We start from the raw sequence: 26,759 nt of genomic DNA on the forward strand, positions 1-26,759 counted from the left end.
ATTATCCAGGGTACAATCTGGACTGGGGGACAGCTGTGTCCCCTCAATTTCCCAATCTGGGGTGCCTTTTACATTCTTCGCTGTGAGAGCAACCACTCCTGGTCTGCTCTCTCTCAGCCTCCAGCATGTAAATCGCTCCCAGCTATAGTGTATGAGTGCTATAGCCAGCCACTCATTAATTACACTGCGGGCAACACCAGCAAACTCCCAGCCTCAGACTTTCCCCCAGAAATGTGCATCTTGTACTGCCCAGCTCCCTCCTGCACAACACAAGCTCATATGAAGTCTGTCATTTATTAATAGAAAATGATATGCACAGGTCTTATTATCCCAAACAGAGTTTTCCAAACACACTAGTTTAAATAAAACAACAAAACAAATGTACTAACTACAGAAAGATAGATTTTAAGTGACTACAAGTAATGAGGCATATAAATCAGAATTGGTTACAAGGAAATAAAAGGTAAAACACAACTAACACCTAACTTAACAAGCTAAATGAATACAAAGCAAAGGTGTCTCTCACCACATGTTCCAGCAGTCTTACTGGCTGAACCTCTTTCAGTCAGGATTCCCCTCCTCCTTCCCCCCCCCCCCTCCCCCAGTCCAATGCCGCTTCCTTTATTCTTTAGGGGTTGATGGTGCTGTGGGCAGAGAGCAAGAGAGATGATTTGAGGCATCTGGCCTCTCCTCTTATAACCCTTTCTCTTGTACAAGACTCATCTCTAGCTGATGTTCAGGATACAAAGTCTGTGTAGCCTGGAACCTTAAGATGCTTCTTTGTCAAAATGTAGATTTTTTTTGCCCACACCCTCTCTCCTGCTGAAGATGGCCACTTAATCAAGTGATGGTCCAATTGATCTCATTGACACCTGGCTGAGGCATTGGCTAGCCTTTTGTCTCTGGGGAACTTGTTTGTGACTGCCCTTCAGAACATGTTGTTACATGTCTTGGTAATAGTATACAGTGGAATCTTATCTTTACATACAGTGTTGCCACACATTTTACCAGGACAATAATGATCAGCAAATCATGAGTGTTCAAATGATACCTTACACAGTATGCTTTGATGCAATATTTAACATAGTATTGCAAAAGGGGTGAACATAGGGCTATGGACTGTCCGTCTTGTGTCAACCAATTTGTGCATATCTGCTTTCAAATTTGTCTACCGCCATAAGCATCCTATTAGTGCAATGCAGTTAAAACCACCTCCCAAAAGTTGTGGAAACATAGTCGACCTTCTGATCTGTGAACTCTGGATACCCTAATAGTCCTCCAGCAGCTGTTCCGCAATGCTCCTGGCAGAGCCATGGACCAGCTGAGAAATATGGAAATCTACAAATGGATTACATGGGAGATACAGGCAAAAGGATATGACCAGAATCAGCAGCAGTCCCCTGTGAAAGTGAAGGAACTTTGCCAGGGCTACCACAAGGCCGGGGAGGCCAACAATTGATCTGGTGCTGAGCCGCAAACCTGGCACTTTTACAATAAGCTGCATGCCATATGTGGCGGAGACCTCGACAGCACCCCACAGACCACCATGGAGACCTCGGAGGAGCCTGAGAGAGACCTCTGCCATGAACAGCAAGGAGGGGGGACAAAAGGAGACACAGTGGGGGGCTCCAGCCATGCTGTTTGAGACCCCCCCCCCCCAGTCTAGCCAGTCCCACCAGGAGAGCACTGGATGAGCTTGAGGAAGGAGAAAGGTAGCTTGGGTAAACGTGCATACATTTTTCTTTACAATGTTTAAATTTAAAGATTGTTGCCCGGCCCGCTCCCAAGTTAGACACCGATATTAACTCTTCATGCTTTTACTTGTGAGAGAGCAAACAGAGGTAGAGTTGGCATCTGCTTGTCATCCCTCTGTTGGAGTAGGTGGGAAGACACGTTCAGTGAAATCCTGTGAACCAGTGCTGCATTGGATCAGGAACAAGGGGCTTAGAGAGCCAATATGACCCTCTGTATGAATAAGGAAAAAGAAGACAGGAAAAATTGTAATAATGTAATTTTTTTATACTGTTTTCCCCACTTAATAAAGTTCTATTTTTAACTTTATTGTTTTGTTTTGATATAAAATATAAACACAATGAAACAAAACATATAAATACATTCACAAGATGGAAAAAGTATATAAATAACAGACTTCAACGTTCATTATTTGCAAAACATGGAAAAAACAAAACCAATATAAAACAAACAAAAAAATCCTCCAAACCTGATCTCGTAGAGGTCGTGCAGGGCATTGATAATTAGTGACTAAATAGATAAATAAGAGTTACTTTGAGAAAATGGAAACCTGCAATTCCCTCGATACACAGACTGACTTAGTGAGCTCTACTACTGCATTAATTTAAAAAATGACTTTTTTCTAATAGAAACGCTTGGGAAAAAATACGAGGCTGTCGGGTCACTCATGAAACTATTACATATTTTTGCAATAAAGTTCTATTTTTAGTGAATAAAATTAACTTTATAAGCTCACAGCACATTGCCGAATCATACTGGTACTCACAGCACACTGTATTTGTAAATGTACAGCAAGCCCTGTGTAATTCATAGCATCAGTAAAACATAGTTATATGTATAAATGTACAGCAAGTGTTACACAATTCTTAGCATCCAAAGCTCCAGGCCCAAGAACACTCCAGCACAGAATACAACTATGGCTCTTTCAAAGCACCCCTCAACCAAAGGGGGAAAAGCTGCCGCCAGGATGGAGGTGGAGCAGCTGTTTGCTGACTTTGAGCAGCCAGACACAAGGGCCATTACAAGCTCATTGTGGAGCTATTTGAGTGCTTTGAAAGAACCATAGTAGCTTTATTGGACCAACTGCTGTTAGTGAGAGAGACCAGCTTTTGAGCTTACACAGAGCTCTTCTTCACATCTGGGACATGTACTCATGGGAACCCAGAGCCTGAGCTCCAGCCGGAGCCTAAACGTCTACACAGTAATTAAACACCCCATAGCCAGAGTCTGCTGACACAGGCCAGCCGCAGAGGTTTAATTGCAATGTACACATATCCTACGAGTCTGAGTCTATGCTGTGGGTGAAGATCTGTGGACTGGAAGTAATACATTTGCAATGGACTTACTAATCTTTGTAAGGGGACACCAAATTCCGTAAACTGAGCTAGATATCTGCCTCTTCTGTTGAGGGAAAAGGGTTACAATATTCCAAGTTTAAGCAGTTAAACCCAAAGAGGGGAAAACGGTCCATTAGAGATTTAACTTTATGCAAATGTTAATTTTTGTACTTCAGTGCTAAATGCTGTGGTAAGGGGCATCTTCTAAATTCCAGGAACAGATTCCACCTCTGTTGCTGCAAACACTCCATCCTAGATTCTGATTTTACACCATTTTGACTAAACCTTACACAATTGAGATTGTGTCAAATAATGATTAACATTAGATTGTACTTTTATCTCTCCTTAACCTATGATTTTTGTAAAGTTAGTTATTAAAAAGGAAATCCTAAAATAAGTACATTAGGAGAGATCTTAGATAAATCTCCTGGGGCATTAAGAGAAATTTTATTTGAAGTGGGTGAACCCTGTCTGGAGAGAGATGGAAGGTTGAGGGTTAATTCTTTTACAAGTCCATAATCCTTCATTAATGTTCTGAAAGCAGATATATTCAGATTCCCCTTGAGGTATAGGGAGCTGGAGGAAACCAGAAATGTAAATTGCACAGATTTTTTTTTTAATAAGTCTTGTCAAAACAGGAGGGGGAAGGGCAGAATTGTGTTTGAGACCATCCCAATGCTGTGGTACTTCCTTCCACAGGAGTCTGACAGACACACTTCTGTCATGTTTGCAGGGTAGGCAGGGGGGTGACTAGGCAGGAAGGAAGCTGAGGTCCCTTCTACATTTGTTTGAATTTCTGTGTTCTCTCTCCCATTCTCTGCTGAGGGACCTGGCAGCTCCAAAAGCCTTGAGAGAGCAGGGGTCACTTCATCACTTATTAGGTGTTCCTGTTCATGGCAAGGGGATGGAACTTTGATCACAGGCAATTCTGTGTAGCTCAGACAGAAGTTGGTCCAATAAAATATTACCTCACCCATCTTATTTCTCTAATATCTTGGGAGCAACAGAGCTACAACAGCTCTGCCTACTGCGTTCGTAAAAAGCTCAACATTTAGTTGCTGATGTGTAGTCTCAGCTTTAACTTTGCCTGAAAGTCCTTTGTCTCAGAATTTCCGTCATTTTAAAAACAGTCCTATCTTTGGACTGGGGAGCAAAAGGAGCCTGGGGGAGCATTTCCCTTTCCTCTTCTCTCCGCAAAGCCCGTGGAAGGGCTGAATCTTACTCATTCACTGCCTAAGAATTGCATTAGGGGAGTCCACCTAAGAGGCTCTTTGGGGCTTCCTTCAATCTCCTGTGGATGTTAAGAAGCTCAAAGAATTTTAAACAGCCTGTGAAGAGGCTCACAATTCCACTCCCTGGGAGTCTTACAATGCCCTTCTTCCCAAATAGAATTGGCCCAAGGCCCAGTTGGGGGCACACTCCAAATGGTAAAGCAGCAGCCTACACACCAGATTCCAGGCGCCTGAAGACTACACAGCAGGTGCTTGAAGCCCTGTTGCGGGAGACTAGGTACCTCCTGTGACTGCTTCCAGCTGCGCTTGGTCACAGATGAGGAAGCAATTACATATTACATAAATGGAGAAAACCATCTGATATGAGAGAACTGCTTCCTAAGCTTCTAAAGTTTTATAAGCAATTTACTGTAGGTTTTAAAAAAGGACAGAAAGGAATTAAACTTTGACTGTGTCCTTTTGCAGTATTGTATCTGTGAGATGAGAAGAAAAACAGTGTATAAAGGAATAGGCTGCAGGCTCAATAGGCTGCAGGCTCAGGAATTGTTTTAAGTAATTTTATCTGAGTTTACACCTTGTAATACAGATTTATTTCCTTTAATTGTGTAACTGATTTCACCAAAAAGGCAGAAAGAAATATTCGAGGCGGTTGGAAGCAATTTAGAGAGGAGAAAACAACAAGCACTTCGGAGAAGGTACAACAGAAATTAGGGAAGTGGAGAGAGGAGGAGGGTTGTGCTGGAGGGAGCTCTCAGGAGCCAATGTTAATACACAGGCACCAGATTGGAGGGAGCTCTGGGATGACATTCTGCCTCTAGCGGTGTTGGCCCTGTCTCTGGAGCTTATTAACTAACCCTTGCCTGAAGTGACTTATCCTCCAGAACTAGGAGAAATGATTTGCATGGAAGATCTCTTTACATACAGCTTTGTGGAAGACTAATTTACCATCTATAAAGTAGCCCTATTCATTCAGTCTGCCTTTTGACTGTTTTTTGGCTTTCCTCAGCCATGTATTTAATAGAATGCTCCAGGAACGAGTGAGTGGCTTTCTGACAGATATAAAAATAGCTTGCTGTATGTCATGGATCACGTACATGCTGTGCTGGAAGACCTGAGCTCCCCATTGTTCTCTATAATTTATATGGTATCTCAGTATGATGTACTTTCCATGCTGTTACTTTTAAATTATGCATGTTAAAATAAAATTTACTTATAATACAATATGACCTAAAATGACACTGGTCACTTCGTGCAATTGTTACCTCTGGAAGCTGTCTGTCCCTTCAGTATATTCCAAGCATACAGCTGGTTTTTGACTAAGAATTGGATGAATTTCCAAATCCTGTTTGATTCAGATGTGAATATTGGCAGCCTGTTGGCATTAGTGCTTATTGAGTAGGAACAACTCTATGTAGAGGCTGCTGTTGCTCTAAGCGTTCTGGATCATTTTAGCCATTGTGGAGCAATTTCCCAAGTATCTTGCAATCAAGTTTGCATTCCGCTTTCACCATTTCCTGCTAATTTGCTTCCTCTAGCCACCTCTTCTCCCTTCCCACTACCTCTGGGCAAGCTGTCCCTTGGTGCCTTAAGCAAACTACTACTCCCTCTTACAGATTGGTTTCCTCCTTCCTTCTCCCTTTCCTGGAGTCCATCTCTTAAGCTTCCTCCACTGACTGCCTCCTTCTCACCAACAGAAATCTCCAGCCAATCAAATCTCAATAGCTTGTCTTTCTCTCCAACAGAAGTTGGTCCAGTAAGATATTATCTCACCCACCTTGTCTCTCTAATCTCCTGGGACCCACACAGCTACAATTACACTGCACATCTGCTTCTCACCACCTCATCCATTAGGTATCGACACCTTCCTAGTCTTTGCCACTTGCTAGCTTCCTCCCTTCATCCTTACTCCAATGCCTGAGTGTCCAGCCTGTTGGCTACCACCAACTCTATACCCTAGTGTCCAGGTTAGCTTCCTGCTCACTTTTTTTCTCCTCAGTCCCCCTCTCTAAGGCCATATCTGGCCCTCCAAGTAAAATGATCGCCAGCTAAATTTCAAGGATCTAGTCCAAAGCATAGAGGTTCTAGAGCTTTTCAGTAAAATAGTTGTAAGGACATTTCAACATGGGAAAAACTTATTTTTCACTAACATGGTTTTCTGAGATGGCTGAATAGTTTTTGCTGAAATTTTCAAAAACAAATTCAGCTCGAGACAGATACCGGGCATGGGAAATGTCAGCCCAAGCAGTCTGACAAAGTTGTTTTAAAAAAAAAAAAAAATTGCAAATGTAAGAGCTTGCAAAACACTTATTGTGGGAGCTGCTGCCATCTCTTCCTAGAATATGGAGAAATATATATGCACTTAAGAATTCACAAATGGATATAATTCACATCATTTACAAGTGCATGCTTTGTATATACTGGTAGTTTTTAAAAAGTGTGTTGAAGTACTTATCGGTAAAATGTGCGTAAATGTGTGGGGTGCAAGTGGGGCTGGTCAGGAAAGACTGAAATAAGGAAAGTCACGTGTAGGGGGCGGGACTAGCCGAGGAGGCAAGAAGTTATCTGGAAAATAGTGAGGTCCATTTCTCTCCATCTTGCAAGGCCACTGAAGTTCTTGTACAATCCACAGGAATTACCATCACTGAACAATTCATAAATATTTTTGTAACCCAAGGAAATTCCCAAGCAAAAAAGCATCATTGATGTGGAATTATGGTTGAGAGAATTAATCACTTACTATGTTGTAGTTTTAAAATATGTATGTGTAAATGTTGGCTTAAAAATTCCAAGTTTCACTTCACAAACAAAAACCCCCCATAAAACATTCAAAATAGGGCTGTCAAGTGATTAAAAAAAGAATCTCGATTAATCGTGAGATTAAAAGAATTAATCATGAGTAATCGCAGTATTAATCTCACTCTTAATAGAATACCTACATATTTTTGGATGTTTTCTACATTTTCAAATATATTTATTTCATTTACAACACAGAATACAAAGTGTACAGTGCTCACTTTATACTATTTTTATTACAAACATTTGCGCTGTAAAACAAAGAAATAGTACTTTTCAATTCATCTAATATAAGTACTGTAGTGCAAGCTCTTTAATTCTACATTTGCAAGTTGCATTTTCCAATTTTTTTTTACATAACTGCACTCAAAAATAAAACAATGTAAAACTTTAGTGTCTACAAGTCCACTCAGTCCTACTTCTTGTTTAGCCAATCAGATTCCATTACTGGTAAGGGGTGGGAAGCGTGACTCACAGTATCATTGCAAAAGTTGATCAACTTGAAGTTGTGAATGTTTGTAAACCCCTTGATAAAACCTGGAACACTTCACTTTTACCAGCACTTCAACACCCATCTGTCCTATGTTGGGGACTTAAATAGCCACCACATCTTATGGGGCTGCAGAGAATCTGACAAAAATGGACTGGATCCATAAACTGGACTTCTCTAAGAGATCTATATCTCTTGCATGACCCTAAGCAGTCAGCCCCCTTTTTCTCTGCACAGTGGAAGCAGGGTTGCTCTCCTGACCTCAGTTGGGTGGCCTCAGCAGGGCCAACTGTTACCAGGCTCCCAAACAGTCAATACCATCCTCTTCTTGCTCAGATAGAAATGACAGTCCCCATAATAACCACTATCCCTTGATTACAGTGGAACTGTAGAAGAGCAGACTGGAAAAAAATACTCAGAGCTGACCAGTGAGTATGTAGTGTGCATACCATATAATGCCTCTGTAGAAAATGCTTACACTCGCTTCTCCAAAGCAATCTTTAAAGCAGCCATTAAATTTATTCCGCATGCCTACCAAGAGACTTGTATACCCTACTTAAATGAAGAATGAGCAGAACTTCTGAAGCAGTGTGGGAAATCGGGTGACTCAGAGAAGCAAACCGTCTTCTTGACAGCCTTAATGTCTGTCACAAGGAACGTTGGTGAGAAGTTACGTTAAATATGGACATACGGTCTAGCAGGAAATATGGTTACTTAAAGGAATCTTGGTGCAGCACCGAAACCACCATCCACATGTCAGGAAAGTGTCTCCAAACAGCATCACCACATGCCTAACTAACATAGCAAAAGCCAACAGAAACAAGCCCTTTGAGGAATCAGTAAAGAGGAAATGGAGCTGATACTCACAGGTGGGACCATTCTGTGAGGAAGACATCGTCCAGCCTTCCTCCACTGAAGAAGTGGAGAGAGCACTGAGCCTCAAGAAAGCAGGAAAAGCAGGTGGCCTTGATAAGACTGTACAAGAAATGCTGCTATATCTTGGTAAGAGTAGCACAAAATGGCTGTCAATTTTCATATACTATGTCATCCAAAAGAACAAGATGCCTAAGATATGGCAGAAAGAAACCAGGAAAGGGCAATTCCTTTCCAGCTAGCTGCTGTCCAGTATCACTTCTGAGATGTGCTTACAAACTTTGAGTGACTATCTCAGCAACAACTCATGCCCATGGTAGAACAAGCTCTGGGTGATGATCAGGCAGGCTTCAGACCTAATAGGAGCACTTGTGACCAAGTTCATGCTCTTTACCACTTACATAGAAAATGGTTTCCAACAGAAGAAGATGACAGGAGTGGTGTTTCTTGACTTGATAGCAGCATATGATACCATCTGGTACATTGGTCTGCTGGTCAAGATGTCAAAATCTCTGTGGGTTGTAACGGCTATGGAAATGATGCTTCAAAATAGACAATTTCAAGTGGTGCTAAGGCAATAAACTGAGCACATGGAGGACCCAGAAGAATGGACCCCCTCAGGGATCTGTTCTTGCCCCAATTTTTTTCAACATATTTACTAATCTGCCTCCAACAATCTGAAGGCCATTCAAGTATGCAAATAACATCTGCATAGCTTCAAGAGACTTCAGAAAGATTGAGCACAACCTGAATAAGACATGGCAGCCATCAGTGCCTATTGCAAGAAGTGGAGACTTAAGTCTAGACTGTTAATGATAGTGTCATCATGCTTCCATCTCAATCACACTAATGCTTCAAGAACTCAACATCTTCTTGAATGAAGAGCAACTGGCATGTGACCCAAGCCAGTATATCTAAGAGTAATTGGAGCTCACACACTAATCTACAAGGACTACTTCACAAAGGTAGCTCAGAAGATTAAGAGCAGAAATGGCTTTCTAAATAAGCTTGGAAGCTCAGTTTAGGGAGCTAATGTGCAAGTACTGCAGTTTGGTACTAGTTCTCCACTACTCAGTGGGAGAATACTGTACACCTGTATTAAACTCTTCACACACAAAGCTAGTTGATGTACAACTGAATCAAATAATAATAGACTATGAGACTAACAAACACCGAATGGCTACCAGTCCTCACTAATATCCCACTTCCTAACATCAGGCATTATATTGCTGCAAAGAACCTCCTTCACAAAATCCAAGCGATACCACAATTGCCACTTTTCAAAGATATATGGGTGGGTGGGTGCCTCGCCACTGACTCTTCAGCAGATGGCCTATGTGGACTCCTGATTCAGACTGAGAAAGTAGGGCAATCGGCTGGTTATCTTAGGTGCCTGTACACGAATGCAAGAAGCCTGGGAAACAAGCAGGAAGAATTGGAAGTCCTGGCACAGTCAAGGAATTATGTATGATGTGATCGGAATAACAGAGACTTGGTGGGATAACTCACGTGACTGGAGCACTGTCATGGATGGGTATAAACTGTTCAGGAAGGATAGGCAAGGGAGAAAAGGTGGAGGAGTTACACTGTATGTAAGAGAACAGTATGATTACTCAGAGCTCCAGTATTAAATATTAGTGCCCATCTGGAGAAAAGCATGTTGAGTCTTTGGGTTAAGTTTAGAGGCGAGAACAGCAAGGGTGATGTTGTGGTAGGCGTCTGCTATAGACCACCAGACCAGGAAGATGAGGTAAACGAGGCTTTCTTTGGACAACTAACAGAAGTTTCCAGATCACAGGCCCTGGTTCTCATGGGGACTTCAGTCACCCTGACATCTGCTGGGAGGGCGATACAGCTGTGCACAGACAATCCAGGAAGTTTTTGGAGAGTCTTGGGGACAACTTCCTGGTGCAAGTGCTGGAGGAACCAACTAGGGGCCCTGCTCCTCTTGACTTGCTGCTCACAAACAGGGAAGAATTGGTAGGGGAAGTAGAAGTTGGTGGCAACCTGGGAAGCAGTGACCATGAGATGGTCGAGTTCAGGATCCTGACTAAATGAAAAAAGGAGAGCAGCAGAATACGGACCCTGGACTTCAGAAAAGCAGACTTTGACTGCTTCAGGGAACTGGTGGACAGGATCCCCTGGGAGGCTAATATAAAAGAGAAAGGAGTCCAGGAGAGCTGGCTGTATTTTAAAGAAGCCTTATTGAGGGCACAAGAACAAACCATCCCGATGTGCAGAAAGAATAGTAAATATGGCAGGCAACCAGCTTGGCTTAACAGAGAAATCTTCGGTGGGCTTAAATGCAAAAAAGAAGTTTATAAGAATTGGAAACTTGGACAGATGGCTAGGGAGGAGTATAAAAATATTGCTCGAGCATGCAGAGATGTAATTAGGAAGGCCAAAGCACAATTGGAGTTGCATCTAGCAAGGGATGTGAAGGGTAACAAGAAGGGTTTCTACAGTTGTTAGCAGCAAGAAGGTCAGGGAAAGTGTGGGACCCTTACTGAATGGGGGAGGCAACCTAGTGACAGATGATGTGGAAAAAGCTGAAGTACTCAATGCCTCAGTCTTCACTGACAAGGTCAGCTCCCAGACTTCTGTATTGGGCAGTACAGTATGGGGAGGAGATGAGCAGCCCTCAGTGGTGAAAGAACAGGTTAAGGACTATTTAGAAAAGCTGGACATGCACAAGTCCATGGGTCCGGATCTAATGCATCAGAGGATGTTGAGGGAGTCGGCTGGTGTGATTGCAGAGCCATTGGCCGTTATCTTTGAAACCTCATGGTGATTAGGGGAGGTCCCGGATGATTGGAAAAATATGGACATGTGTCTGACGAAGTGGGTATTCACCCAGGAAAGCTGTTAGTCTATAAGGTGCCACAGGACTCTTTGTTGCTTTTTCCATTTCAAAGTATCTCATGAGGATGTTAAACAGTAGCTACTACAGTATGACATTTTTAAGTTATCTGAACTTGTTGCTTTATATACAAAAGTTATCAAAGAGCTGACTGAGGAGCTCACTGAACAGGGAAAGTTGATTTTCAGAGGACAGGAAGAAAGCTAATGTTATGCCAATATTTTAAAAGGATAAATGGGATGACCTGTGTAATTTTTGGCTTGTCAATTTTTGGCCTGACCTTGATCACAGGAAAAATAATGAAACAGCTGATCTGAGACAGATTAATAAAAAATTAAAGGAGGATAATATAATTAATGCCAATCAACATGGATTTATGAAAATAGATCCTGTCAAATGAACTAGATTTTTAAAAAATGAGATTACAGCTTGGTTGATAAAGAGAATAGTGTTGATTAACCGCAATTAAAAATATTAAACTTGATTAATCGCAGTTTTAATCGCACTGTTAAACAATAAAATACCAATTGAAATTTATTAAATTTTTTGGATGTTTTTCTACATTTTCAAATATATTGATTTCAGTTACAACGCAGAATACAAAGTGTACGGTGCTCACTTTATATTATTTTCTATTACACATATTTTCACTGTAAAAATGATAAACAAAAGAAATAGTATTTTTCAGTTCACCTCATACAAGTACTGTAGTGCAATCTCTATCATGAAAGTGCAATTTACAATGTAGATTTTTTTGTTACATAACTGCACTCAAAAACAAAACTATGTAAAACTTTAGAGCCTACAAGTCCACTCGGTCCTACTTCTTGTTCAGCCAATCGCTAAAACAAAAAAGTTTGTTTACATCAGTGTTTCTCAAACTGCGGCCACTGCTTGTATAGGGAAAGCCCCTGACGGACGGGCCAGTTTGTTTACCTGCCCCGTCCGCAGGTCCGGCCGATCGCGGCTCCCACTGGCCGTGGTTCGCTGCTTCAGGCCAATAGGAGCTGCTGGAAGTGGCAGCCAGTACGTCCCTCGGCCCATGCCGCTCCCATACATTTATGGGAGATAACACTGCCCGCTTCTTATTTACAATATCAGCTGAAAGTGAGAACAGGCGTTCACATGGCACTTTTGTAGCCGGCATTGCAAGGTATTTGTATGTCCCTTCATGCTTCGGCCAGCATTCCAGAGGCCATGCTTCTATACTGATGATGCTTGTTAAAAAAATAATGGGTCAACTAAATTTGTGACTGAACTCCTTGGGGGAGAATTGTAGGTCTCCTCCTGCTCTGTTTTACCCACATTCTGCCATATATTTCATGTTCTAGTAGTCTTGGATGACGACCCAACACGTTGTCATTTTAAGAATACTTTCACTGCAGATTTGACAAAACACAAAGAAGGTATCGACGTGAGATTTCTCACTCGACCCAAGTTTTAAGAATCTGAAGTGCCATCCAAAATCTGAGAGGGGTGAGGTGTAAACCATGCTTTCAGAAGTCTTAAGAAGTTCTGTAGTCTTCCGATGCAGAAACTACAGAACCCGAACCACCAAAAAAGAAAATCAACCGTCTGCTGGTGGCATCTGACTCATGATGAAAATGAACACATGTCAGTCTACATTGCTTTGGATCATTATCAAGCAGAACCCATCATCAGCATGGACGCATGTCCTCTAGAATGGAGGTTTGAAGCATGAAGGGACATATGACTCTTTAGTACATTTGGGATGTAAATATCTTGCAAGGCCAGCTACAACAGTGCAACGTGAACACCTGTTCTCACTTTCAGGTGACATTGTAAACAAGAAGCAGGCAGCATTATCTCCCCTAAATGTAAAGAACCTCGTTCATCTGAGTGATTGGCTGAATAAGAAGTAAGACTGAGTGGACTTGTAGGCTCTAAAGTTTTACATTGTTTTGGTTTTGAATGCAGATTTTTTGTACATAATTCTACATTTGTAAGTTCAACTTTCATGATAAAGAAATTACACTACAGTACTTGTAATGGGGGAATGGAAAAATACTATTTTTTTGGTTTTTTTACATTTCCAAGATTTGTAATAAAAATAAATATAAAGTGAGCACTGTACACTTTGCATTCTGTATTGTAATTGAAATCAATATATTTGATAATGTAGAAAACATCCACATTTATTTAAATAAATGGTATTCTATTGTTTAACAGTGCGATTAATTGCACTATTAATTTTTTTAATTGCACGATTAATCACAATTATTTTTTTAATCACTTGACAGCCCTAGTTGATATAATCTGTTAAAACTTCTGTAAGACATTTGACTTGGTACTGCACAACACTTTGATTAAGACACTAGAAAAATATAAAATCAATATGGCATACCTCAAATGGATTAAAAATTGGCTAATTGTCAAATCCCAACATAACAATTGAGCAGGTTTATTTCTATAGGGGTCCTGCAGATATTGGTTCTTGGCCCTACGCTATTTGACATTGTTTTCTTCCAGATCATTGATAAAAATCACTGAAAGTTTGCAATGACAAAAATTGAGGGACTAGTAAATAATGGAGGGGACAGATCACTGACAGAAAGCGAACTGGTCCACTTGGGAAGCTGAGCACAAACACTGTGTTTCAGTATGGCCAAATGTAAGGTCAAACATCTAGGAACAAAGCGTGCAGGCCATACTTACAGGATGGGGGAATAACCTGGGAAGCAGGGACATTGAAAAGGATTTGGGAGTCACGGTGAACTTGAGGATCCCAGTGTGGCCAAAAGAGCTAATCTAATGCTATACTTGGATGCATAAACAGGGGAATATTGATAAGGAGTAGAGAGGTTATTTTACCTCTGTATTTGGCACTGGTGCGACTCCTACTAGAATACTGTGTTCAGTTCTGGTGTCCACAATTCAAGAAAGACCTCAAAAAAAACAGAGAGGGTTCAGAGAAGAGGCACGAGAACGACTGAAGGAATGGAAAACACACCTTAGAGTGAGCTATGGAAGGAGCTCAATCTATTTAGTTTAACAAAGCTAAGGAGTGATCTGATTAGTCTATAAATACATACCTGGGGAACAAACATTTGCTAATGAGCAATTCAAGCTAGCCTATGAAGATATAACAATATCCGATGGCTGCAAGTTGAGGATAGACCATTTCAGACTGGAAAGAAAAAGGTATAAATATTTGGCAGTGACTAATTAACCATTTGTAAAAAATGTACCAAAGGTTGTATTGGATTCTCCATTACTGGCAATCTAGAAATCAAGATCGGAAGTTTTTCTAGAAGTTGCGCTATAGTTCAAACAGGATTTAATTCAGGCAAGAAGTCTGACTAGATGATCATAGTGGTCCCTTCAAATATTTCCTTTTAGTACTCCACTTTTTCAAGGAGGTCATAATTCAGATTGGCTAGGGATAGGGGAGTATCACTTCCAGGGTCTCTGCTAACCCATATACAATTCCTAAAGAAATGCTGGAAAAATGTCATTTTCCCCCTTCCCCCCCCCCCCCCCAGGTAAACTCCAAGTGCTCCTTGGTTGAAATTACCTCTTTCTCTCCCCCCCACCCCCCATGCTGTGCATGCAACTGCCTGGAGTGGACAAGTGAGCAGAAGCCTTTCACTTCAACAGGCTACTTGGATTTCCAGGGCCTGTAAGTTTTCTCTTGAAAGGAAATAAATATTTACGGCATTTTTCCTGTAACTATGGACCTGGTATCAGTTGCTGATGTCTCCTGGCAATCTCCTACTAATGGGATCAGGTAGCAGGCTTGCCAGAAAGGGCTCTAATCAGCTTAAACTCATTTCTCTCTGGTTCTGAGAGCATGCTTCCATAACTGGGCCTAGACCTTTAAGGATCATGTAAGAATCTTTTTCCGTTATTACTTCAGGTTAAAAAGGTCTTTTGGAAGATGCCTCCAGTGGCTCAAAAGCAAGCATCATTCCAGAAGTTAATGTGAACTGAGGCACATTTTAAATGAATGACACCATCTAAACTGGCATTAAATCAACATTAGACTATCATTGTCAGTCTCAGTTCTCCAAGACAGATTGCCATGCATTTTGATGGTCAGAAAATGGTCAGATTGCTATAAGCAAAATCGCTGAAGCAAAACCACCTAGGTGGCGAGATAGACTGGAATGCCCATGGGGACTGTCAGTGACTCCATCATAAGACTGTTGTTGTGCTTCAGGAGTTCACATTTGTTACTGGGTTGGTGAAATCTAATGATAGATGATACAACCAGTTTGGGGTCTCTACCCTGCTTTTTAACAGCCTGCCCTGAGGTTGGCACACTCAGTTGTGAACCACTCCAGACAGTGAGACAATGACTACATCCGTTTTTCCCAAATTCAGAGCAGAATGCCTTTTCTGCATTAGTGACAGTTCTACTATTTCTATCTAGTAATGGACCAGCATTGTTGCTAGAATTCTTTTTATTCCTAATATTCTTTTCTTTATTGTCCTTTACTCTGTGATGATAGAGTTCCCCATGTTTTTTTAGTTACCTTATCAATTTTCTACATTTCCTTACTTTTGCTATTAGTGAATATAAATCAGTTTCTCCTTTCTTCCATTTGTGTAGATTTTTTGTTTTTATATAGTTGCCTCTACTTCTATTCTAAGCCAGACTGGCTTTTTAACCAGTGTCCTCCTTTCTAAGTTGTGCCATTTGGGGCATCTAGTAAACTTTTCTTAAATAATTCCCAATTATCATTCACACTTTTCTTATTAAAATCTCTGGGGGCAGGGGATTCATAGTTTTTTCCATAATTTTTTTCAGCTTTGTGAAATTGTCCCTTTAAAGTACCAACTACTTTGGTTTGGACTTCATTTTGTTTGCATGTTATAAATGGGATCAAATTATGATCATTTGTATCTCCGCTGCCACTGATTTTGAGTTCTGTGATAAATTCCTCTTTATCTGTCAAGATGATGTCTAACACAGAATTTCCTTTTGCTGGTGGGAACGCTTTGAGTTAGGAAATTATCATCTGTAATAATTAGAAATTCTGAGGGTGTTGTTATAGTACTGGCTATCTGAGACCTCCTGTATATGTCACTCATATTGAAGTCCCCCATGATCTCTCAGCTTTTTTTCCTCCACATTATAGATATGTGTTTAAGGAGCTGGTCATCCTGTTCCATCCTTGTCCCATTTTATAACCTTGCCCCCCTCTTTGCAGTAAGAGCCTGTCTTCCTGATCAGGATGATTAAGGGTTGGTGTACGCCACTGCTTAAGTCGATCTAACTTACATTGCTCAGGGTGGAAAAAGCCATCCCCACACTCTTCTCTCCCCCACCCCCAAGAGCAATGCAAGTTTTGCACTATCCCCACTGGCACTATGTTGGTGGGAAAGCATCTCCCGCCGACATAGCTTCCGCTTCTCACAAGGTGGAGTAATTATGCTGACAGGAGAGCACTCTCCCATCAGCATAGTGCGTCTTCACCAGATGCACTACAGCGGCGCAGCTGCATTGGAGCAGCTATGCCGATGTAGCTCTGTAGTGTAGACTTGCCCTAAGTTACAAGGAGCTATGGCCACTTTACTTCTGAATGAGAGCATCCACAGGGCTTAATGTGCCTTAACTTATGTACATAGATTTCGCACCTTTACCTGATTCGCCTTAATATTCCTGAGTGTTCCCATGTAGACATGGCCTTAGTGAAGAAATGAGAAATCCCTGGCCATGATTTGTCAGGAAATCAAAAGATATTTCATGAAGGCTTTGGGAGGAAGCATCAATGAGCAGAGAAAAGAAAAAAAGTGTTTTCTATTCTCCCTAGTCTCTGGTTACTTTTCTGTCTGCCCTTAAGTTATGAGCAGCTTGTCCCAGTTGTCTCTCTGGAAAGTGCTGAGTGCATTATGGGTACTGCTTTAATATGAACTAAATGCCAGGAGAACCACCAATACTCACTACATCACAGTGTGTCTCTACTGTAACTCTTAACCTGTCCTGTCTCATCTCACCTGTACTCTATCTTTTGTATTAATCACCCCCTCCTGTAACTCATTTTCTTATGTAATTTGTACTGTCAACAATTCTGCTTTAATAAAAAGTGAATAAACTCCCTGTGACAGCATTTTAGGATGCACCAATATTTTACGCCTGGGGGAATTCTATGCCAAAAAATTAAAAATTCTGCACACTATTTTAAAATTCTGCATATTTTGACATAACACAATATAACCACTGCAGTTTCAATTATTTTGGTAATTTGTTGCAAAATACCTGTCAACAAGTATGTCAATACAGACAACAGCAAAAAAGATTCCCCCAGGAGAGTTAAAGAAGCCCCTACTACAACCCAGTTCCTGTTGGGGGGGAATGCTGGAGGGGGCTGTATGGAGCCCCCAGAGCCCAGACTCCTGCACTCCCATCCCCCCAGAGCCCAGCTGCAGGGCACCCCCTAGCCCAGACACCAGCGCCCACCGCTTCTTTACTATCCTGCCAGGGGACGTGTTGTGGTGCAGCCCTGTCCTTCATCACCTTTTGCCAGCTGGGCTCTGGGGGGATGGGAGTGCAGCATTCTGGGCATTCTGCTCACTGTGAGTTGGGCTCTGCAGAGCCCCAGCAGCCCCTAGGGCCGGCCAGCAGCTTTGTAGCCCCAATTCTGCAGGGGAAATGGGGAATTTTGCAAAATTGCAGTATTAGGGTTCTCCCTCCACACACACACTCTGAACTCTGGGGTGCAGATGTAGGGTCCCGCATGAAAGACCCCCTAAGCTTATATTCTACCAGCTTAGGTTAAAAACTTCCCCAAGCCACAAATTCCTTTCCTTGTCCTTGGATGGTATTGCTGCCACCACCAAGTGATTTACACTAAAATTCAGGGAAGGGTCACTTGGAATCCCTATCCCCCCCCCAAAATATCCCCCAAGCCCTTCAGCCCCTTTCCTGGGCAGGCTTGAGAATAATATACCAACTAGTTGCCTTAGCAATGTGAGTACAGACTAGACCCTTTATCTTCAGGACACTCAAATGAATCTGGTTCTTAAAAGAACTTTATTATAAAGAAAAAAGGAAAAGAATCAGAATCACACCTACAAAATCAGGATGGAAGGTAACTTTACAGGGTAATAAAAAGATTAAAAACACAGAGGACTCCCCTCTGGACTCAGCTTCACAGTTACAAAAACAGGAATAAAATGACCTTTGTAGCATAGGAAAGTTCACAAGCTAAAACGAAGTATAACCTAATGCATTTCATTGCCTTACTTACAATTTCTGTGATTTTTAGATGGAACATTCCAGGTATATTTTCAGGAGATGATGTACCTGCTTGGCTTCTCTCTCTGTCCGGAGAGGGAACAACAAAGAGAGAGCCCAAACAAAACCTTCTCTCCTCCCCCACCCCCCACTCCAGATTTGAAAGCATCTTCTTTCCTCATTAGTCTTCTGGTCAGGTACCAACTAGGTTATTTGAGCTTCTTAACCCCTGACAGGAAAAACGATTTACTACAGCTGCCAAGGAGGGATTTTATGCTACCCTTCTCTCTATATTTATGACATGCAGTGGTGCAGAATTCCCCCAGGAGTAAATATTTGGACTGTTTGTAGGCTGGCAGATTTATCTTATGATGTTCCTGTATTCTGTGTAATTGGGTGACTTTAGTATTGACTAACTAGTGCAAAATTAGCAAATCTACCATTATAAATAAATTATTTTGACTTCATCTAACAATCTTACTTCTGCTGTGCAACTAATCCACTCTTAAGTGCTTTTTCTAAAGTTTTTTTTAATTAGAATAGATTTTGGACTAGCCAGCAAATGTTTTGGAAGCTTGTCTAACTACTTCCTGTTAGTCTGCTAGGCAAAGTATTTGGAACTTGCCTTTTATACAGATCATTACATGTGATGAGTTGTATCTTGAAATTATCAACAAATCATTTAAGTATTCTTCTTTGTATTTAACCTTTTAGCATTAATATTATGAGTTTTCTCTTATTACTACTATTTTATGATTTTATCTGTGTAATGTGTTTATCTATGATCTAGTTTTATCACAAAATGTAAAATGAGTTTTTTATCTTAAACACAAAACCATCCATCCTTAGCACTCAGCTATACTTTTTCATTCTTTCAAAGAAAAAAGGTAGCAACAGTCCTAACCTACCAGCAGGCATAAGAGAACACAGATGCATTTTAGTGGGATGCAGAGGAGATTTTGTTTGTCTCTGCAGAGTTTATCTCCTCTCTCGTGAGAACTTTTATCCTAACCGTGTTGTAACATTTTTTGCCATTTCCAGACAGCTGTGTGCGCCATAGGCTGAACTTCTCCAACATTATATTAAGGCCAATGGGCCCAATTCTGAGCTAGGCTTTGTTCTGGCTAGACTATCTTCAATAGGAGTTTGCCTGAATATTGGCCATGCTCGTTCTCTTCTTAAGCTTTATTTGGGAGACACTGTGATACAAGTTAGTGAGAGGACAAATTGAGTTCATGCTGTTGAGCACATTTTTAATTTGTAGCTACAGGCAAAGTGGTCCTGCAAAATGAAGGAGTGAAGATTGAGAGTCAAAGGGATGGGGTTTGACCCTAGCATGATGGTTGCCAGTAAGCTGTCAGGCTTTGCTTTTTTACTATATGTATATGGGAAAACTGGTATTTCTGATTATCTTGTATGGTAAATATTTCTAACCTTGACTCCTTTGTCTTTCATAGAAAATGGGAGTAAACAGAGAGCAATACAATGTAAAAATGTTATGATCTGTATTTTTGTTAATCACAGCTTTTAATTTTTTAACACAGGATCCAGTTTATGGTAGAGGGAAACTTGGAGAAATTCAGGGACTTGTACTGGGGATGCTGGACACATTTAACTATGAGCAAGTAAGTTGTGTGTGCCTCTTCATTCTGCCCATAGCTAAATAAAAGGCCTAGCTAGTATTGCCTAGAAGAGGAGTTATTCTTTCTTTTCAGTTCACTAATTGTCAGGAATTAACACATTAACATCAGTTTAAAAAAAAAAATCAGGCAAATGGAAACCCAGCTTTTGTCACCATCAAAAGATGTGTGCATTCATATAGTGCTATGAGGCATTGAAAAACAAAGCAATGCAGGGAAATAGATTGCCAACTACACAGTTAAACATGTGTCAAGGCTGATTTCCCACTCTGGCACTTCAAGTGCAGAAGGTTGGGGCCCACAAGGATTCTAAAAATTAATACTGGCCACTCCAGGCTGGTATTAAACTCCCAAGGTCACAGCTTTTCTCTGACCTTGGATGGGTTAGATGTGGCCACCAACCAAGTGCAAAAAAAAAAAAACGTTTGAGAACCCAGGAAGGAACACTTGGGAATTCTTTCCTGTGAGGTATCCTCAAGCCCTTTCACCCCCCCCCCCACCCCCGGGGAAGAGCTGAGAGAAAAAAACAAAGGAAATCAGCTATTGCCACCAGCTAATTAAACAACATACACAAACCTCTTTGGGACACAAAAATCCAATCCTGTTTTTTAAAAAAGTAACATTTATTAAAAACAAAAAGAAAGGAAATACATTTGGAACTTAGCTTTTTGCTAGATCTTAAAAGAAACAATTACAAAAATAAGCATCAAGATAGCTCTCTTTAGGTTCAGCTTAAAGGTTACAAGCAAAACAAAAGCATCTGGGGTTAGACAGCCCAAGAAATAAACAGAAATAAACCTAATCACATCTTTCTAAACATTCCTAATCTACTTACACATTTGGGAGTTCCAGATAAGTAATTCTAGGTATGATCTGATGATTTTTGATCGTACTTAGCTTAAAGCTTCTTATAGCATAAATGCTCCTTGTTCCCCTCTTTCCTGGAGAACACAACAGAGAGACAAAGGGAAGTTTTTTTCCCAGTTTTAAAAAATTCTAGCCCTCCCATTGGCTCTTTTGGTCATGTGCCCACTCCTTTCCTTTTACCTGTGGGCTTGTTAACCCTTTACAGGTAAAGCAAGTAGAGAACAGCTACTAAGAGGAATTTTATAGCTAACTGGCTGGTTGGGTGTCCATAAAAGGGAGCTACCTCCTACCCCCTTCATTTATCACATCTTAACCACACTTTAGCATATTATTGTGGAGGCAGCCATAGTTCAGACTGTGTTCTAAAATTTACTTAAAATGAGTGTTTGTTTGTTTTTATGCCCTTTGAATTTCTATGTAGCTTTTGTATGATTTCTTTTAATACTTTAAATACGTGTTTTGAAATTGGCTCATGTTGAAATTGTCTGTGGGAGTCTGATTCTTCTTTGTCAACTAATACCTTTACCTTTATTCCATACCTTTCTTCTGTCATCCAGACAAAAATCTCATCCTGTCTTTGACATCTCCTTGTGGATATTCCAGCTGTCAATTGAAATTTAGCATACCCAAATGGGGCTTCTGATCTTCCCTAAAGCCCATCCTTCTCCCCCTTTCATTAGTATGTTGGCCTGCACCACCACTCTACAGATCTTTCAAGCCCCTAACCTTGGATTCATTTTAAGAAAATAGAGAAATTACTTGTTTAAAGATGGTTAAAAAGTCTTGCTTCCATGTAAGCCATTGCTGCAGTTGCCACAGCATGCTGTGCATTCCCACACTCGGAGAATCCTGTAGTCAGAGAATTCTCTAGTCTTCAGCCATGTCCCCAAAAGCCACATGAATAGCTAATAGGACAAAAAGTTTTGGTGTGTTCCAGTCTCTTCCTGTATTGACAAACCAAAGGGTTAAAAAATCGATTGACTCAAGATCCTAAAACTCATGAGATTGGCTTAAGTTTAACAGAGGTAAATTGAGTTTTCTGTATTTGCCTTTTGAATTCACTTGGGTCATATTTTCACAATCTGAAACTGAGGCCCAAAATCTTGCTTTTTTACTTTACTTTTTACATTTACCAAAAAAAAAAAAAGCTTCTCACATAATCACTTGACTCTGAGAGCTGGGGTTTAAGAAAAACACCGAATATTGAAACGCTGTCAGTAAATTCAATAGTCTTGCTGCTTCTGTGCCATAGCAAACAGCTCTTCATAGCAGCTCTGCTTTGAGCTCAAGGATTTAGGCCCCAGGTCCCTGGGGTTGGTTGGCAGTCTTGCTCCGTTGCACTCTTCCCATCCGCACCAGCTTTCTGTACATGGACCACAGGGTTAGTGGTGCAACTGGAACCGTGCAACCTGGGTGGAAACAAGGTCAATTACCCCAAAATGGTGGTATGCTCCCTCTTCCCCCACTCTTCATTGAAGGTCACTGCATGTGCCTTGTATCAGAGGGGTAGCCGTGTTAGTCTGAATCTTGTTATCTGAGGTGCATAACGAGTCAGATGCCTGCAGAGAATGGAATGGTGTGCAGAATAGACGTGATAAGGACTGTGGGGTATGTGGCCAGAGGAGAACCACCCTGCACCTGTAAATGGTTGGTTCCTCAAACTCATCCCCCATACCAGTTACTCAGATTCACTACACTGATCTTAGAGCCAGTAACCCCCGCCCCAGAGACTGTCCCCTTGGATGCTCATCTTCCTGGAGATACCCAGGTTCCTCAGTGAGATGCTGATCTTATTACAGTCCACAGGCTTCTCCTGACTTTCTGTGGGGGCTTTCTATGTCTGGGAAGAGCCCTCACAGATGACTCAAATTCCCTTCTTGCTTCCTCCCTCCTGCTGTGATTCCACTGGCTCTGGGGAAAAGCAGTGGACTCAAGTGATACTTCCTATACTTCTGTATAGGATACTTCTGTACCCATCATCTGGCCTCTCCTCCCAGGGGAAAAAGGGCACTTCCTCCTCCGGGGAAGGAGAGCCCCAGTTACCTTTTGTGCTCCTCTGTGGGCAGTTCAGGCAGTGGAGCCAAGTGTGTTTGCTACAGACAGGCATAGCTAGTGATCAGTGACTTCATCAGATGTTGATAATCAAGCAGGTTTACTGTCTTATCGGAATATTGAATGCTGATAACTGGGTAGATTGCCTGCCCTATGCAGACCTGTCCAGGAAGGATCCTTTTGAAAAGAGAAGAATCTTATCTCTTTCTTTCCCTTCCCTTTTCATGATTCCTGGGAAACAGAGTTGATTCTCAGTGGCAGATGCCTTCTGATATAACTTAGCAACATCTGCCACAGGCCGTACATAGTGTCTGGAACAGACTGTCCCCTTTGGTTCTGTCCCTTTAAGGGAACACCAGCGCAACGTCTGCTGCTTTTTATGAGCTGCCCTGTGCCTCTCCCAGTGTATCCTGTCAGGAGCTAATGTCCTTGGAATAATCCTGAAGGGGGAAATGAGGAATGATAAGATCGTGCAGAGGTGATATACATTTGCACAAGGCCTTCTCTTTTCTTAGTAGGGTGCTTATCTTTGATACTTGTCAAGCTGTGCCAGATGAAGGAGGAGTAACCAACTGATGGTCCAGTTCTATCATCCAGGTGCTATCAGTTTGGGAAGTAAATTCCTAGATCCATTTTAGGCTTTTTTGCCCAATTTCAGGGAGGGAGGCTCATATTTAGGTCTCCTTTCTAAATCAACTCTATGGCAAATGGAGGAAAGACCTCACTTGTAATGTTTCATTACAAGTCCGATTAGGGAAGATGACCCATACATGTTACCTGGAACACCTTTTTACAACAGTTGAGTTCCTCTTTCAGATGCTCACACATCCTTTTCACTCTGCAAGATCTCCACATGGTGTTTGGGCTAGTTTTGGCTAGAGCACTTTATAGAGTGAATGCGCTAGGATGTCTCAGCCTTTTCCTGAGTCCATTCTGTTTTGACTTGGCAGAAATGTGTTTGTCTTTGATCCCTTCTGGGTGTGTGACAAATGTTCCATGGTGCTCAGGGCAGTCTGTGACAGCACAGATACTGGATGTTTCCTTCTCACTCACTGATGGGCAGGACAACCATCAGTCATAATCCAGGATTTTCCCTCTTTGATTCCTGGAAGTGACTCTGCAGCTGTGTCTGGCTGCCATTTTGTGTCTCAGCCAGAGAATGTGAAAGCAAAAAAGAGCAATTCCTCAAATGTTCCTCTTCCTGTAATGCTTCCCCTGGGATCCTTCCATGTGTGATCTGCTCACAGAGAAAAAGCTCCGCTATCTCACTGGAGCAAGGCTGGAGCTGACAGACAAAGGAGAGAATATTGCCTGACCTATTGGAGAGTCTAGCTAAGGCAGCAGCTGAGTCATTCTGGGGCTGTGAAAGACAGGCAGATTACCTAGCTCCCTCTAAGGGTGCAGAAGCTCACCTGTGGGGGACAGAGGCTCTTTCCAGAGCAGATTTACAGGAAAGGATGCTTCTGGAGAAACACTGAAAAGACATTGATGGGACAGGTCTCAGACTTCAATCATTTTGATGTTGCCTCATCAAACCTAGATTTACGATAACTTTTCCGTTCCTTTTAACATAGGGATCAACATCAACAATCAGCCACAGGAAATGACAGGAAAGACTATTTTCATAGTCTTTTTTTTCTTATTTGGAGGAACTGCCTCACTGAGGCAAGCAGCATGCGACCTGCCATCCATATGCTGGCCTTGGAAATGTTTCATTCCTGCAGCATACTCTCAGGCTAGGCTGAGCCTTTCCCTTTAAGGACAGTTCATTCAGTTTGCTCACCCATTGCATTTTGAATTATGCTAATCAGATTTGGCAGACTGTTTTACTGTGCAGGTCTTCCTTGTGCATTTAAGTATGCATTTATGTAGCCAGTATTTAGCTATCCAGTCCTTGAGAGGCATGCATGTGCAAGCATGCCTGGTCTCAAGGGGGAATGGTCACAGCACTCGAAGAGTTGCATAGGTCTTGTTCCATTTTCAGAGTGTTCGGTGTATGTCACCATGCCTCAGTGTCACAACTGAGGATGCCAAATTCAGAACACACTGCTGAGAAATAGGGCAGACTCATCCAAACTGGTGGTTATTCTATCATTAGGTTATACCAAGACAGTAAATGAAGAAAACTTCTGTTTCACACTGGTTAACAAGAAGCCAAAAATTCAGTCTCCATAGGCATTCCAGCCCTTGTCTCACCACCTAGACACTGGACTCTATGATGAGTGGTTACTGAAAACCAATTAAATCAATTATAGGGTCTTTCTAATCCCAAGAGATCGGCCACTTAGCCACGTAAATATATAACTCAGATCTTACCTAATAATCATGCTGATGACAATCCTTTAGTAACTAAAAACTAAATGTTTAATAAAAGAAAAGAATAAGAGAGTTGTTAATGGTTAATAGATCATATACATACAAATAATTGCAAGGCCCTTATATCTGGTTTGTAGCAGTGATGGAATAGACTGCTGTCTTGTAAAGTCTCTCTGGTAACTTCCAAAAGATTGGAAGGTCCTCAGTCCATAGTTCAAAATGCTCCTTTTAGTTGTAAATCCACCATCCAGAGAATCAGGGCAGGAAAGAGGCAAAATGGAGGTATCTTGGGGGTCTTTTTTATATCCTTTGCTGTGTGCCTGGAAATTTACTATCTCAAACAAAGCTCACAGCCTCTGTGCAATATTACTGGCCCAAGATGGACTCCAGGGTCACATGAGCATATCACATGTCCTTACATGGCTTGACGACTCACAAAGGCAGTCCTTGCCCATATACTTGCTCTGCATATTCTTGTGGTATCCAAATGAAGGCTTACTGGGTGGAATGAGTTTCTTCTATGGCCCATTGTTAGAGTTAAGTGTCCTTAATGGGCCATCAACACACAACTGTCTGGCCTTGATGTAAGTCTTATCTGGTGGGTGTTACTCAGGAATACAACACATGTATAAGATACAAGTCCATGGCCAATATTCATAACTTTAGATACAAAGATGATACATGGATTCAACCAGGATATTCATATTTAGCAAAACCTAACTTCCATTGACATCTTACATGACATACTTTGTACCAGATTTGTACACTGATACTAACTTGAACTCCTTATTCATTCCATGGTTGGCATACCCGAGCCCACCTATCCACTGACATTTTAAAAACCCTTGCCCCCCAATCTGGGTCTATGCAGGTTATGCGATATGTATGTATCTTCTCATCCTTGCAAACGATACCTGTAACCCCCCATAACCCAAGCCTGACCCCAGATGTACAGTACCTTGCCTCTTAACTCGTGTATATTTCATTTTAAACATTAACTTTAATAAAAAAATTAAATCTGTTCAATTATATAAATGGTCATATTCAATCCTACAGGATCACAGTGTAATAATAAAACTCCCCTATGGATAATGGACATGATAAAGCTCCTATGCCAGTGATGGGTGCTTTGAACTTGTATTAGAGAAAAATACTATTGATTTCCTCCTTACAGTGCTGTGAGATCTAAAAAACTACCCAGAATGTTTGTAGGTGTTTAGGTCTTTAACAGTTTCATTTCTTTTTTAGTGGGCTTCTATATATATATTCTATGGGAACACAAACAGCAGAGCACAGTGTGCAACAACCAAGGAAACAAATTCCTAACAGTGAAATGCATCTGATTT

At 41.4% G+C, this 26,759-nt stretch overlaps 1 protein-coding gene and 1 long non-coding RNA gene across 6 annotated transcripts in view; one reads left to right on the forward strand and one right to left on the reverse strand.

Moving 5' to 3' along the window:
* The window catches only part of VPS8 (VPS8 subunit of CORVET complex), a 252,389-nt gene that overhangs the window by 196,220 nt on the left and 29,410 nt on the right, over window positions 1–26,759 (forward strand). For 3 of the 4 annotated variants that reach the window (XM_065556171.1, XM_005308658.4, XM_065556172.1), the window contains one exon: window positions 20,083–20,163. In XM_065556171.1, the coding sequence (XP_065412243.1) occupies window positions 20,083–20,163 (81 nt within the window). Of the gene's footprint in view, window positions 1–4,947; window positions 5,017–20,082; window positions 20,164–26,759 lie in introns of all 4 variants that reach the window. The other variant, XM_042853465.2, reaches the window with a different exon arrangement.
* LOC135973336 (uncharacterized) lies at window positions 281–18,693 on the reverse strand. 2 transcript variants are annotated; one of them, XR_010590144.1, is made up of 3 exons: window positions 18,552–18,634; window positions 14,170–14,243; window positions 281–1,965 (listed from the first exon to the last, which is right to left on the reverse strand). It is a non-coding gene; the product is annotated as an uncharacterized LOC135973336 (long non-coding RNA). The 2 variants fall into 2 exon arrangements; XR_010590143.1 differs by lacking the exon at window positions 14,170–14,243 and having other exon boundaries at window positions 18,552–18,693.

This window comes from Chrysemys picta, chromosome 9 (genome assembly GCF_011386835.1).
Source record: "Chrysemys picta bellii isolate R12L10 chromosome 9, ASM1138683v2, whole genome shotgun sequence".
Lineage (NCBI taxonomy): Eukaryota > Metazoa > Chordata > Testudines > Emydidae > Chrysemys > Chrysemys picta.